The sequence below is a fragment of the Pomacea canaliculata genome, linkage group LG11 (assembly GCF_003073045.1).
Source record: "Pomacea canaliculata isolate SZHN2017 linkage group LG11, ASM307304v1, whole genome shotgun sequence".
Taxonomy (NCBI): Eukaryota; Metazoa; Mollusca; class Gastropoda; order Architaenioglossa; family Ampullariidae; genus Pomacea; species Pomacea canaliculata.
In genome coordinates this window covers 10891414-10905276 of record NC_037600.1, presented here as the reverse complement: position 1 = coordinate 10905276, position 13863 = coordinate 10891414, and the positions used below count along the sequence as shown (strand labels likewise).

General features: G+C 37.1%; 1 protein-coding gene across 1 annotated transcript; it reads right to left on the bottom strand.

The window, feature by feature from the left end:
- Window positions 1-1794: 1794 nt before the first annotated feature.
- LOC112574669 lies at window positions 1795-12877 on the bottom strand. The gene is made up of 13 exons (XM_025255883.1): window positions 12045-12877; window positions 11439-11710; window positions 11110-11212; window positions 10288-10536; window positions 9873-9970; window positions 9251-9430; window positions 8872-9008; window positions 8660-8774; window positions 8229-8318; window positions 7793-7969; window positions 7477-7560; window positions 6852-7036; window positions 1795-6542 (listed from the first exon to the last, which is right to left on the bottom strand). The coding sequence occupies exons 1-11, from the start codon at window positions 12127-12129 to the stop codon at window positions 7537-7539; spliced, it is 1530 nt and encodes a 509-aa protein (XP_025111668.1). The 5' UTR covers window positions 12130-12877; the 3' UTR covers window positions 1795-6542; window positions 6852-7036; window positions 7477-7536.
- Between the last annotated feature and the right edge of the window lie 986 nt (window positions 12878-13863).

Below are 13863 nucleotides of genomic sequence, written 5' to 3'. Positions count from 1 at the left end.
ACAGAAATGTCAAAGACAAAATTCACGTAACAAACAAAACTAATTTATTAGCCACAAAAATAATACTGATAGGAATCAAAAATCAAACATTCCACACTCTCACATGAACAAATATAGATCATCGCGAACAATCCAACAAACAAAAAATAGATAAATTAAAATAAGACAAATCAGTTGCCCTGTGCACAGGCTAATCTCAGTCACCGTATATACAATACATCACCCGCATGCACTGCAGGATGACAGTTTAGAAGTCCGTTGAAGATGTCCACAGACGGCAGCTCGCCCTCTGGCCTTGCTTGCCGCTCTAACGACGTACCCCCACCCCTCTGTCTTCTCGTCCAGATGCGATGATGTGGGCCGGCCACTGGCCACGAAAGCTCCTGCTTGAAGATTCCTGCTCTAGGTGTTCAGTCCAAGGCCTTTCCGCACACTGGTGCAGCAGAGTCGCGAGTTCACTCGCCGACGAGATGATGATGATGGTGCAGGGTGGACGCTCGACACGATGACGGACAGCAATGCGAACAAAGGATGTGAAGACACGGTGACACGAAGGAAGAGCGAAAAACAACAACAGGTGGAAGAGTGAAGAAGAACAAAAAACAAGCCTGTAGATAAAACAATTCTTACAATCAACAGGCGTGTCCCGAAACTGCTCAATTTCTAAAACAATATTTTCACACTGACACATATATCTGACCATCGGACTAATCCTAAGATTCGTCAAAAATCTAATGTTGATCTTACACAAATCCATACAACAGGAAACGAGTACGCGCTACAAGCGTCGCGACCCGGCAATCATGAACGTTAACCTAACAAAGTACAAATCTTGCAATCAAACGTCGGACTATGGCTTTGAACATAAAGATTCTCTCACTTGCACTTCCACCGCCACCCAAAGGCCCTTACAGACTAGAATGGTGTGGAACCTGACAGAATGGATCTCTACTCACCCAAAACGGCTTGTGGCAGATCGGTCGATACAAAATGAAAAACTCTGACTGTCATGGCCCCGGTCCAGCACCGTCTGTTACTTGATGACGACTACCCATGACGTCAAAGAAGGAAAAAGTAAAATGACGCATCAAGGAAGCTGTGCGCGCGCGCAAGACGTAAGACAAAGAGGGGACAAAAGCGTTAAGAAAACACCTAACTATGGGCGAGCTCAGCATGGGAGGCATACAAGGATGACAGCACAATCGCTGACACGCGACACAGTCCACCCACCGGTTCTATTTCAAACCACAGTCTTTCAACAAGAGAAACGGTGGAGGGACCATCTGAGTTCATTTTATTTTTATTTTGTTTGGGGTTTGTTTTGTTCTTTGGGATGGGTGGGTGGGGGTAGATAGTAGTCGGCACTGAACATCTTGATTTCGTGGTATACTGTGAAGATAAAGACTTGAGGGTTGGGACAAGAAAACCATTTTATTCAGTCATGTTTATGATGCTTTCCTGTCCATCGCTGCACAACTTTGCAGGTGTTTTTCCCCCTTAACAACAGCTGCTATTCCTATGCTGTTGCAGCTGCTAAAAGTAAACATTGTTTATCCAGGTTCAGTCAAAGCTTGCTTTTGTCAAGATGTGTTTTAGTGACAGGTACATTTTATACTTAGTCATAAAGCTTATGCCATAGGTCTCTTGGAAAAGTTGTTCACTGTCTTGTATTTATGAAGGGAAGGAAGATCATACTGGCAGATACTCACTCCTCAGTCACATGACACAGCTGTTTGTAGCCATAATTATGGTCTTTTTGCGTTCCTTGAAACAGACATTGGCCTAACACTTTTGTAAAAATAATGTAACAGCACATTTATTCACTATTGCTTAAGTCCACATAATTACATGAATGAAGCCCTCTTACAATCACATGCAAAATATAAATTCCTGGGGATCAATATGATTTGCCATGTATTGACTTGTAATTAGTTGTATCAGAGTTAGTGTTAGTCTGACAGCAAAAGTTCTTTATTACCTGGAGGAAGAAAAAGCAAACATCTCAGGATGTGACTCAAACTACTGCATCCTGGTGATCATCAAAGACAAAAATGATAATTTTCATCAATACTGAATGAATGACTTCCTTTCAGGAAAGAACTGATGCAGAAATTATATACTGTCAGACTATTAGCACTGTACGTAGAACAAACAGGCACTCCAAGATCATGTTAGTGAAAGTCTTTGATAAGTTACAAGAAATCACCATTTGACTTGTAGCACACACAAAAATTTGAAAATTATACAAAAATTGCTGGTTTTGATTTACACCATGAAAATGTACGTAACAAAGAAAAGAACACATCTTTTGACCTTTAGCTCAAATCTGCATAAAAGAATACCCGGACACTTCTGTGCATACGTGACTGAATCATCCATATACGCATAATAAGGTACACAGACTTGCTTTCTTCTGATGCCACATGCATGCTAATCAATTTTTTTTTCTCGTCTGTCACAACTGTTCATCCAAATGTACACACACAGACATGTGCACTTGCTAAACTAAGGATTTTTTGTGCATATTTCACAAATTTGACAAATCAATCTAGCCACACACACTACTTTCTCATACTACACCAATTAAAAAGTAAATTTTTTAAAAATCCAAAGAAAGTATCTGAAGGATTCATGCCAGATTTTGGACATATACATTAATACATGACTTTCACAATCTGTAACAATCAAATCTCTCAATTTGCCTAACACATCACTAATTAACCAAGCACTATCTTACTGACCATATTCTATCACGTATCCTCAGCTGTCAAGCCTGGTCTGGGTACACTAACAGTCCATGCAAATGGTCTTCAAATGTCAACCTATTAATATCAGTTACTGTATCACAATTTAATGAAAAACACAATAGAAGAAAATTTTAAGCACTTTATCACACTGATTTTTAAAAGCGTTTTGTGTTTATTAACATTAGTATGATAAATGTTTTTCAATGCTGTCTTGCTTTTAAAAACATTGCAATATCTTGATTGTTATTAAATCGCTGCAGTCCAATTTCACTTCAGATGCTTCAAAGGCTCATGTATCTCTTTCTCTTTCACATGCATGCACACACCACCACTGCCACAGCATAACACATCTCCCTCACCTTCGACCATGAACATTTAACCTGTCTGGGACTATTTCATGACTGTTTCAGCACGTCAACATTATAATTATGACAAACCCTGAGAAGATGCGTCACGAGATCAATACTGATGTGCCCTCTGTGACCAACCCGTTCGCCTTCCTGCAGTAACTCATCTAATGTGGCTTCAGGGAAATTAATTCCAAAGGATGCGTTACACATGATAAATGCCTTTATAAACATTTTATATTAATCTGTTTTTGCACCACTGTTCCTGGGACCCAAATATGAAACTCATGTGGAATGTTGGACCATTTATTGCTATTTGTCAGCATGAGGTCACTTAACTGGTCCTTCTCTTACCATACCCTTGTCAGTCGCTTCTTCCACCAATATATCAGTCTCTATTGATCCAGTCACCTCCTTCTCCTTACCACCATCAGCCTTATACCCTCCTAAAATCTCATCCTTCTACCTCACCATCAACATCTCTCCTTATTACCTCGCTCCACCAATCACTGTCACCATTTCTCCAGTCACCAGCCCTCTACACACCTACTACATCTAGTCCTCCATTCAAATATTGCAAACCTTCAAAAAAATTAGTCTCCCTCTGCCCCTCCATGCGCATATAAACTTAACCCATCCGACGTCTGTGACAACAGATTATTTTAAACAAGTCTGAGTCACATAAAACAGCATCTGTTTCATAATAAGTAAATATCAAGTTTTGTTCATACAATAAACAAACCTACACATTCCAGGATTCTTCAATCACTATCAACCAAAAGTCACTTGCAACAGGGCTTCTCATCCTCCTCACTTTTGCTCTGTATCTACAAATTTGAATACAAACATGATAAAATAAGTTGATGTTCTGGGTATGTGCACACAAAGGAATCTCTACTTTGAAAACAAAAATCAAAGAATCTCAATAAGTATTAACTGAAAAAGGGCAAACTATAAACAGTTTCACTTTTGTAAAACTTATTTGCAGCAAAAGCCTTGATTGACTTGTTTCCCTTCAGCTATTTGCTGTCCATCTCTTTTTCACACACATGCACACACACACACAGTCATCAAGTGAGAAGTGAGGGTAGGAACTTGGAGACTGGATGAAAGTATAACAAAAATACTTGGACACATAACTACCAGAAACTGAGGAAACTGCAAAGTGCAGAAATGTTTTTTAAAAAAAGCCCTTAAATTTTTTACTTACATCAATTAATCGCATCTGAGTCTGCATTTAACAAAATCTAAAAATATGCACAAAATCCTGCATTTTCCTACCTGCATTCTATGGATTGCCCGTTAGGATAAAGCAGACAATAGGCTAACACTCCGCCAAAATCTTCCTTAAAGATAGTACTAACCAGCCAACAAACTCTAGAAAATAAAATGCTCATCCCCACACCACTATCGTTTAATCCCACTGAGGAAAAACCAGATCTTGTCCATGCCAAACTGTGCATACATTCATGGGAGCACTTGAATGCAATGCTGACAATGATCACAGAAACACAATAAAAACATAACATGTTCAAGTTTTGTATTAACAAGTGCAATTAATGTTTTCTCTCTCTAGTACACCCTGGTTCTCAAGTTTGAAAGCCAGGGAACAATATCTAATTTTTTTTAGACGTAGCTCCTGCTGTCACTCTCTACTTTCTGAAGCATGTATCCCTCCATTGGAATTTTTTCCAATAGAGCTTTCCATAATAAACACTTCAAGGGTTATGATCTGATGAAGGAAAAAAAAAAAATACATGCAGTTCTTGTTTTACATTTCCATCACACAAATTTGACTTTACATGTAGAATTCTGAAATAATTCTACATTCCAAAACAAAAAGAAAAAAATAATTTGTTATATAAAAATGGCTGCTAAGGTTTCATAAACTGCTATACAAGTCTCCTAGTATGTATTATTTACAATTCAGCTATGTTGTGCCTTTTAAGATCTGTGAACAGATAATAGGTTGCACAGGTCTTTGTTCTATAAGAAAATGAGTAAGAAGAAGGAAACTCAAATTATATAAAAACTGCACGAAGTAGTGGTCAGCAGAACCATACTTCTGTAAATGAGAGCTGTCTGTAAACAAAGACTAGGTTCTGTGGTTGACTGTTTCCCCAGTATGAACTAAGCAAGCCAATTTTGCAATCAAGTCTTTTGGGGACTTTTTTGGAGACATTATTATAAAGCCATTTCAAAATGTCTGTCTGTATGATGCCCAGACTAGGATTGCTTGCCCACATCCCCCTGTAGCGAATACTACTATATTTGTGTAATGCGCTCCAAACCTAAGCTGCCATTTGACTAAAGTTAGAGCAGCAGCACATGGCATGAGTGTACAACTTAACACTGTGAAGTCACTGTTTCTGTCCTATAGCTATAGCAGCAGGGCCAATTTACAAAAAAGAGAGGGACATAACAGTGGAATATTTGTAAATGTTGCATTGCATTTAAACAGCTAACTGATGCCTTCCAGACAGCTTGTGCTAGTTATTTGCTACTTCATATATTACAAAATATATGACTTTCTGTTGTTTTCATTTATGCAGAAGAAAATTACGTAGATCATATGACCAGTGCACTCAACTAATATGCTGAAAAATAAGACTAGCTAAAAGTTAAAAAAAAAACAACTAATAAATAGTTTTTTTTATATAACATCTAATACAGGGAAACACTGGCAGCAAGAATCACCACAGAATCATGAAGGATTATTCATTATTCCATAACCTTTTAATATATAAACAGAATAGTTCTTCCATCTGACAGCACAAATGTTGAAGATCAGAAGGTAATGCACAAATGTCAAAGATTAGCAGGTAATGCACAAAAGGCAAAAGTATTTATGACATGTCCAGGTCCACATATTACAAATACCTTCCACCATTTCTTGGTGTCAACTTTGTTCAATGCAAGCTTGCCTTGTAAAATACACGCAACACCATTTTGTGGACTTTCATAACAACTTGTGCAGCACTCAAGATTCCACATATGTAAACGTGGACTTGCTTTTCAAACAGGACATACAATCAGATACACGCATTAACAAGCACATACCCATACTCCCACACTCTCGTTTGACCCACATATACGCATGCACATACTCACACATCACAGACACAGCAGTGTGAGCAAGCATGTCTCAGTTAATGTTTCACATTCTATGCTCAGTCATTGTAAGGTTATTCAAGGTTAAATTCAAATACAGAAAAATCTGGAACATATCAACGCAAATTGTGAGTCCCAGCAGATAATGACGAGGTGAAGTTCTAGGCTGCCTAGCTGCTGCCCGGGCTATGTACTAGGCAGATGAGACAGGGTTTGGGATTGAAAAAGGAATCCAAAATTTTCTGTGTGCAACTCTGGAAAATCACTGATGCAAAGGTGTCAAAAAGTTTTCACGTTAGATTGTCGTCTGTAGACTTTTTGATGCCACTGGTTGAATCTGAAAAGAATATATGAAAAAAGAAGGACAAATGTAAAAGTTTATCATTATGAAAATGGTTAGTCAATAATATTTAACAAGTCAAAATAAAAAAAAATGAGGTAAATTGTAATTTTTAAGTTAATGTCTGCAGAATTTAGCGGTCATGACCTGAACATGGATATCTTCCAACATGCATACATAGGTAATGACAGCTACTTTGATAGAGATGTTTTGTTTCTTTCTGGCTATAGGAATATGCTTTCTTTGATGTTAAATTTTGACTGTAAGAATATGCTGCACACAGGTGGAGTGAGGTACTACACTCACTTGCGCTGATCACGCTCACGGTTCTTAGCCAAAAGTCGCTCATGCTTGGCCTCCAACTGGCGCTTGATGATAATGGCATGTTCTCGGTCACCTGTCTGCTCCATCTGTTCTATCTGCTGGGTGAGTGTCTCAGACTGGTCACGCAATTCTTGAATGGATGCATATATGTCACTATCCTCGCTCTCCTGCATTTTGATAGTAGATCAAATAATAATAATAAGGCACATTTTTCTTTCCATTGTTCCACTGTAGACTCAACGTGCTTGACACAAATAAAAATAAATAACATCTAAATACAGATTCAAAATGATCATAGCACTCCGAACACAGATAAAACATACAACAGTTATGCAGAGGAATTACAGCAGACTTTCAAAGCAACTTGCGCAGTACTCAAGATTTCACATACATAAACATGGATATGCTTTTCAACTAGGGCAAACAAGCAGGTACTACAAGGTAAAAAAGAACACGAGCATGCCACAACAACAGTGCATCAAAGGAATAACAGTGAGTTTGGGAAGTTACGAAAACAAAATGACCAAATAGTGAAATCAAGGGAAAAGATGTGAATTTGACATAATGAATAGTTGTCCTTACTGGATAAAAATAAATAATTACTTACACTTCCTTTCAATGTCTTGGATCATCGCCTTCACTTTTAACTGCAGCTCTCTTGCCTTTTTCAGTCTTGCACCCAATGTCTCGGCTAACAAAAGAATCACACACACACACAAAAGACAAAGTCAAATGATGTGGAATAAGCACTCAAAGACTTCTACCAGACATAAAGTACAGTGCAAGCCCTATGCATTTCAGTAAAAACACGTATTTAAAAATGTTTAGACAAACGCCTATCATTCAGTTCCAGCATAATTGCTTTCTCCCACCTTGGCTAAATCCCATTTTTCAGACTGACATAACTAGTGAGAGAAAATTACCAATGGACAAAAATTTCTCCGAGCATAATGCAAAAAGGCACTGCTCAGCAGATCCTGTCTGTTTGGCAGTGTCATTTCCTTGGTGTAGGAGAATCTCCTCAGGTAAGACCATAAACGTTCCATTCCTTCTCCATCAATTAATGCTGTACCCTCTGAAAAGCGCTGACCATACGTCATCTACAACAGCAATAGTAATAGACAAATTAAAGTTACGTTTTCTGGTAAGAGATTGAAAAGATGAAGTTTTCCCTCATATCTGATAAAATGAAATTCATCCACTTTTTAATTTGTACAACAAACTTAAACACTTTCATTTTGTTTTTGTATTCATACTCTGAATTAGCAGTCTCCAAAAATTAACTTAAGTAACAAAAGTATTTAAAATGAATCTTGAAAGCAGGATGGCACACTACCGATAACACTCAAACAAACTTGCCTGACATTTAGCGCCATGGGCGAAACTGTGAAATATAGGCACAACCAGTCGGACTTTGTCATTCAGCCGTTCAGTCAGTTGTGAGTGTCTCTGTTGAATAAAAAAAAGACAGAAAAACAAACGAGAAATGTCAACAAAACTAATGACTGCTGATACTCAAACCCAAAGTAGAGACATTCTACACAAAAGTTTCAGTTATGTGGTATGTGACCAACAGCATCAGTATTATATGTGGAAACATGCAGCAAAGAATAAGGCCTTAGTACACATCACATGCTAATCAATCTGTTCAATGTCACTCAGAGAAATAGTGAATTTTATTTATAATTCTATTCCACTAACACAAAGACAATAATTAGAAGTGAAATTTTGCATCCTCTGGCAAAAAGCCACCTTTTTCATGCTTCATATTACATTCATGTACTACATACCTTCAAGTGAGCATCCAGTCCACATGCAACATCATACATAACAGTTTGCTTTGTATGCATTGTTCCAGCTTGACTTGCAGCTATCTTTTTCAAAATGTATACAGGATATCCAAATCTGTAATTAAGACATTTTTTAAAATGTTGTTTTAAGCATTACTTCTATATTTTTTCACTACTCATACTGATATATCCACATTTTATAAACATACTACCTTTCTCCATGCTGCATATTCACAATGTGGACAGGGAAGCCATGATGACAGATAGCTCCAAACACTCCTTTAATGTCAAGTCTTGCACTCCTATTTTTACTACGTACCACATCACCTGCTTGAAAGTTTGAGCAGTCCTACAAAAAAATATCACATTTAGTTCCATTTTATGTATTTCTTTGATTGAGCATCATACCTGGACATGTAACTGTACGTTACAGATTAGTCATTATAATAGTATAACAATACACATGAAAACCCCACAAATATATATTAAATACATATGTAATTTGTAGTTGAATTTTATACAAATTTAGGTGCATGATTTACACACATTATATACGTTTTGCAACATTCATGTTCAAAAGATACTACTCACAGAAGAACTGTTCTTTGATTTTGATGTCGCTTCATAGTGAGCGTTTACAAAACTCTTCACCTCCTCATCTGGACTAAATAAGCTAAATCTGGCATGCTCAAGCCCAGGACCAGATCCCGAGTGCATTTTATGCACAAGACCAAAATTGGCGTCCATTGAGAAGACAGCCCTCTCTGGCTTCTAATGCAGAGAAAGATAAAAAAGTACTTTTTAAAGATAAAGAACAAAATAGGTTAATATCAAGGCAGGTTACATAGCTGACAAATTCACAAATGTGCATACTAGTTACAATATTTTTCAACTTGTACATTTTGTACTTCATATCTATGAATCGTTATATAAAATAACATGTTGGATCACCTTATCAGACATAAAAGAAGTAAACATAATATTAAACTAAAGACAAACACAAAAATGTTACCAAGAAATAATAATCCAAGATGTACACTGGCGACTAACTGCACAAAGATGACTTCCCATCCCCAACGTCTTATCCAAACCAACTCCCAAACTTTAACCTAAACCAAATCCGAAACTAAAACTATTGTAACTATAACTATTCAGCATGGCGATTGCGATTCAGCAATGCACTTTTTTCTTTTTTTTTTACTGAGCAACATACCATCGTGCACACAGGGCAGTTCTTGCCGACAATGTCTGGGGCCTGAGCTATCTCTAGGCATTTCACCTGATGATGGTGGAACTCTAATAATGAATTTCCTAAAACAAAGCATATTTTAAACAAATGGATACAACCAAAGAATGCCACAGGTTGATATTTCAATAAATCTAATTTTGCATTTCTTATGAGTTATAGTGACAGGGTGCCTTACAATGAAAGAGCTTTCAACAACTAAGTAAAATTCAACAGTGTTCTTTCTTTATTTTGTCCCCTTTTTTGTTGCTTCTTTCTACTGTTTTTTATTTTGTTTGAAATTCTTTGTTTTGTTTGCAGTACAGTAACACAAAGTAATACAGTGTTAAATGTTAGGGGTAAGTTTCAGACATAAGACCAATGATTAAAGTCTAATGTTTACCAAGTGCCTTATACAAGTTTGTGCTGTTCCTTAGGTGAGGCATAAAATTTATCCTCTTGGACGCAGCATTACAAAATTTTTGGAGGGATACGTGTCCTTCCAGTTGCAGCACTCTACACGTTTCCATTAATTCAATGTTGAAGGCTGTCTGTGGCTTTGATGGTGTTGCTGGCCACAGACCATGTCGTAGCAGAGTGGCCGCTTCAGATTCACAGCTACAGAAATTAGCTGCTACAGTGTGAGGTCTTCCTATAACAGTGTAGCACGTATCACATTTCTTAATAACTATAAAAATTGACAAGCACTCTTAAATCAACATTTTTTAGTTTTCTTGTACTCTCATGCACAGTATTATTTTACAATCTATTATTATCTCATACACTGTAACATAATAATATCTACAATACAAACAAGTACAAAGTTTACATTTGCGTGTTTTTAACTAATAGCATTAAATTCACTTTTTTGTATTATTTTTGTGGATTTTAGTCTGTTCTTGTACACTTGTTTTACAAACTCTTAAAATGAAAACTACAATATGACTAATGCTTTATTAATAGAACTTTATGGGGAAAAGCATTGGGTCAACCATATCTACCTATGTGAATTAAACATGAGGTATTCACAAACAAATCACCATTCTTATTAATTTACATAACTATCAAAATGTGGCTACTAATTATTATAAAACTTAAGTAATTGGAAGAAGAGATTTGCATTATATCGCAAATAGTTCAAATGCTGAAATGTGTTTAAAATTATTGTTTTAACAATACTAATATCAATACATATATTTCATTATCATACCATACATTTACTGACCTAATGCATCAAAAACAGTTATTTTTCTGCAATATGTAGTATCACAGACATGCCATTGTGCAAGGGAAGCCTCTCGAAAGACAGGCACAAAGAGGGAGACATCCTGTAAAAATCCCACATAAGCAGAACATAAAATAAACACAACTTAAAAATGCACCAGGATAGCACTAATACATATGCATTCATCCTTCTGGCTGCCTTACCATGGGAACTGATGACACTAAGATTTATAATTGTAATATTATTTGAAATGTCTGTCTTAAAGATCTCAAGGCACATGTTAATAATAAAAAAATGTATACTTACAAAGACATTCATTCAGTACTTACATTTTTCCAGATAAAGGATTGGTGATACTGCACCACACGGTGAATGTATTCATTGCAGTTATTGCAGTAGACACTATTTGGTCCACAATCAGGACACCATATAATATTTTCAATTTCCCTACTGCAACAAGAACACTCATTTCCTGCAGGACTAAAACTTTCTATCCTGACTTCCACCAATTCATCGCGTATTCCCTGCCACACTTCAGCTTCACAAATTTTTCTCTTTTTGTGGCTGCTTTCTTCGATTGCATCCGGTATATCTACTAACACTGCAAAATGAAGCAAAAGTACAGGTTGAATTAATGACACAAGATGGTTACTAACAGTGTATAATTAAAACTACAATATTGATAAGTTCCTGTTAGATAAAAACAATGGTGCATTTTAGTAATTGATGTTAGTTAACATGGAATGCAAAATCTTACGATCATTTGGTCCAAGAGCTATTTATTTGTTGAATGCTACTAGAATAACTATAATTTTGCTTGGACCCATTCTCCACAACATGTACTGAAGAATTCATCTAAAAAACACTGAGTTTATCTCACATAAAATCTTCTTGCTGTTTTCTCAAAAATAAAAAAGGGAAGAATATCTTTATACCACTTTCCGTCTGTGGAATCTGGTTATTTGCTGGCTGCTCCTGAGGCTGGTTTAACCGACCATTTTGGTTATTCATAAATTCCATGATCTGCTGCCCAGTATACCGCACCCTGCGTCTTACTCTCCGCCCTTTTCATTCCTGACAATGACCATACCAGCTGGTTGCCACTTTTTACGACCTGGCATTCTTATTTCCACGTTTTTTACAAAATTTTCTATCGACAAAGCAATGGGAAAGTACCCGTCCTTTAAGCGGAGCTCTCTAGACAGTAACGTCAAACCTGTCAAAAAATCGGAATGGACGCGTGGAGCAACATTCAATTCAACAATGTTTCCAAACAATCGCAGCTATTTTATTCTCTAATGCAACGTTCTATTATGTACAACGGCTTTAAAAAAAAAAAAAAAACCATACATTGCTGTTGACGATATAATTGTCAGATAATGCTCGTGACGTCATCGTCTCCCCGTACCATTGTCCGTCAACCACGAAATGAGCTGCATAAATTTGATTACAGGATTTTGTAGGGTACATAAACGATGAAACTCATATTTTAAAATGCTTGGATAATAATAATAACAACAACAACGTAGATAGCTATCGAGGATGTTCGTAAACTGTTTAGTACTGATTTCAATAATAGCTCCTCCCCAAACCACCACGACTCAAAAGCTAAAGAGATAAAAATCGAGAATACTACAGGTCTGTTATTTGGAAAATAATTAGAGAAGGTAAAATATGGCATATAAGTAGTACTTCTAACTAATAAGTCTGACTAGTATCATGATTATTGCGTAGGCCTTGCACTGGTTATATCATCGAGCAGTCTTTCGATGGTCGCCTTCGCTTTACTTGGCCTTAACCCGACATTTGCATGTCACGTGAGAGCAAGGTGTTCTTAAAATAGCTCATCGCTACTTGAGGTTGAGTGGGCCGCGTTCGTTCACTGCGCCTTGTGAGAAACCCCTGAAAACCACGAGATCGTTAAGTTGAGCTTGCGTGGAGCGGGTGCTAAAGGTACTGAGGGCAGGGTTGTTTCCCTTGTTTATGCTCAGAAAAGATAAGTACCGTTTTAATTTCGGTGTTTCTTCTATTTTGTTAGTGACAAATAAATGTCAAAATATGGTGCACCATTTAAGAAATATGCATAATTAGATTATTAGGAAAAATGATAGATTTTTCTACATTAAAAGCTGTTTAATTTGCAAGCTATGCTGCTCAACCCGAATATTGCAAAAAAGCCAGACTATAGTGTTCTGCACGTTATTTACTGTAGGCATACACGGGATCTGGCTTTCCCAGCCATTTCAAAATGAACCCACCCAAAAGTTGACATCAGTCTTCTTATGATCTGATAGGACTTCAGATTTAGACTGATGATGACCACTTCGTCGAATCGGGTCGGCCTCGTCTTCAGAACGGCCAGGATCGATCCACTCCCCATTTGGGGAAATAACAACTCAATGTCAAATAATAAAATAATAAGACTCGGTATTGATATACATGATGCACTCAAAACTTGATGTATTGTATTGTCGTCTGCTCGATATCGCTCTGTTTTAACTCTGAGCTGCTAGCACACTTGCACGGTTTCACTTTATACATGAACATATTCATCTATTGTTATTTTGAAACATGACCCCATGTCCCTGTACAGTATATAGTCTACACTTGTGGCTCTCTGCCCCGCAGGGCCCCGCGTACTGCCAAGGCTGCCTCTGTATGGTGTAATGACATGTCTCTCTATTTTTTTTTTGGTTGTTGTTGTTGCAGCATCTCATACCGGAGAAGTGTCTGCATCCTCCAAAAGGCAGAAGA

Coding starts and splice junctions, on each gene's coding strand:
- LOC112574669 (XM_025255883.1), bottom strand. CDS start 12,129: ATGGAATTTATGAATAACCAAAATGGTCGGTTAAACCAGCCTCAGGAG. Junction 11,711..12,044: donor GATTCCACAGACGGAAAGTG/GTATAAAGATAT, acceptor TTCATTTTGCAG/TGTTAGTAGATATACCGGAT. Junction 7,970..8,228: donor CCCATGGCGCTAAATGTCAG/GCAAGTTTGTTT, acceptor TTGCTGTTGTAG/ATGACGTATGGTCAGCGCTT.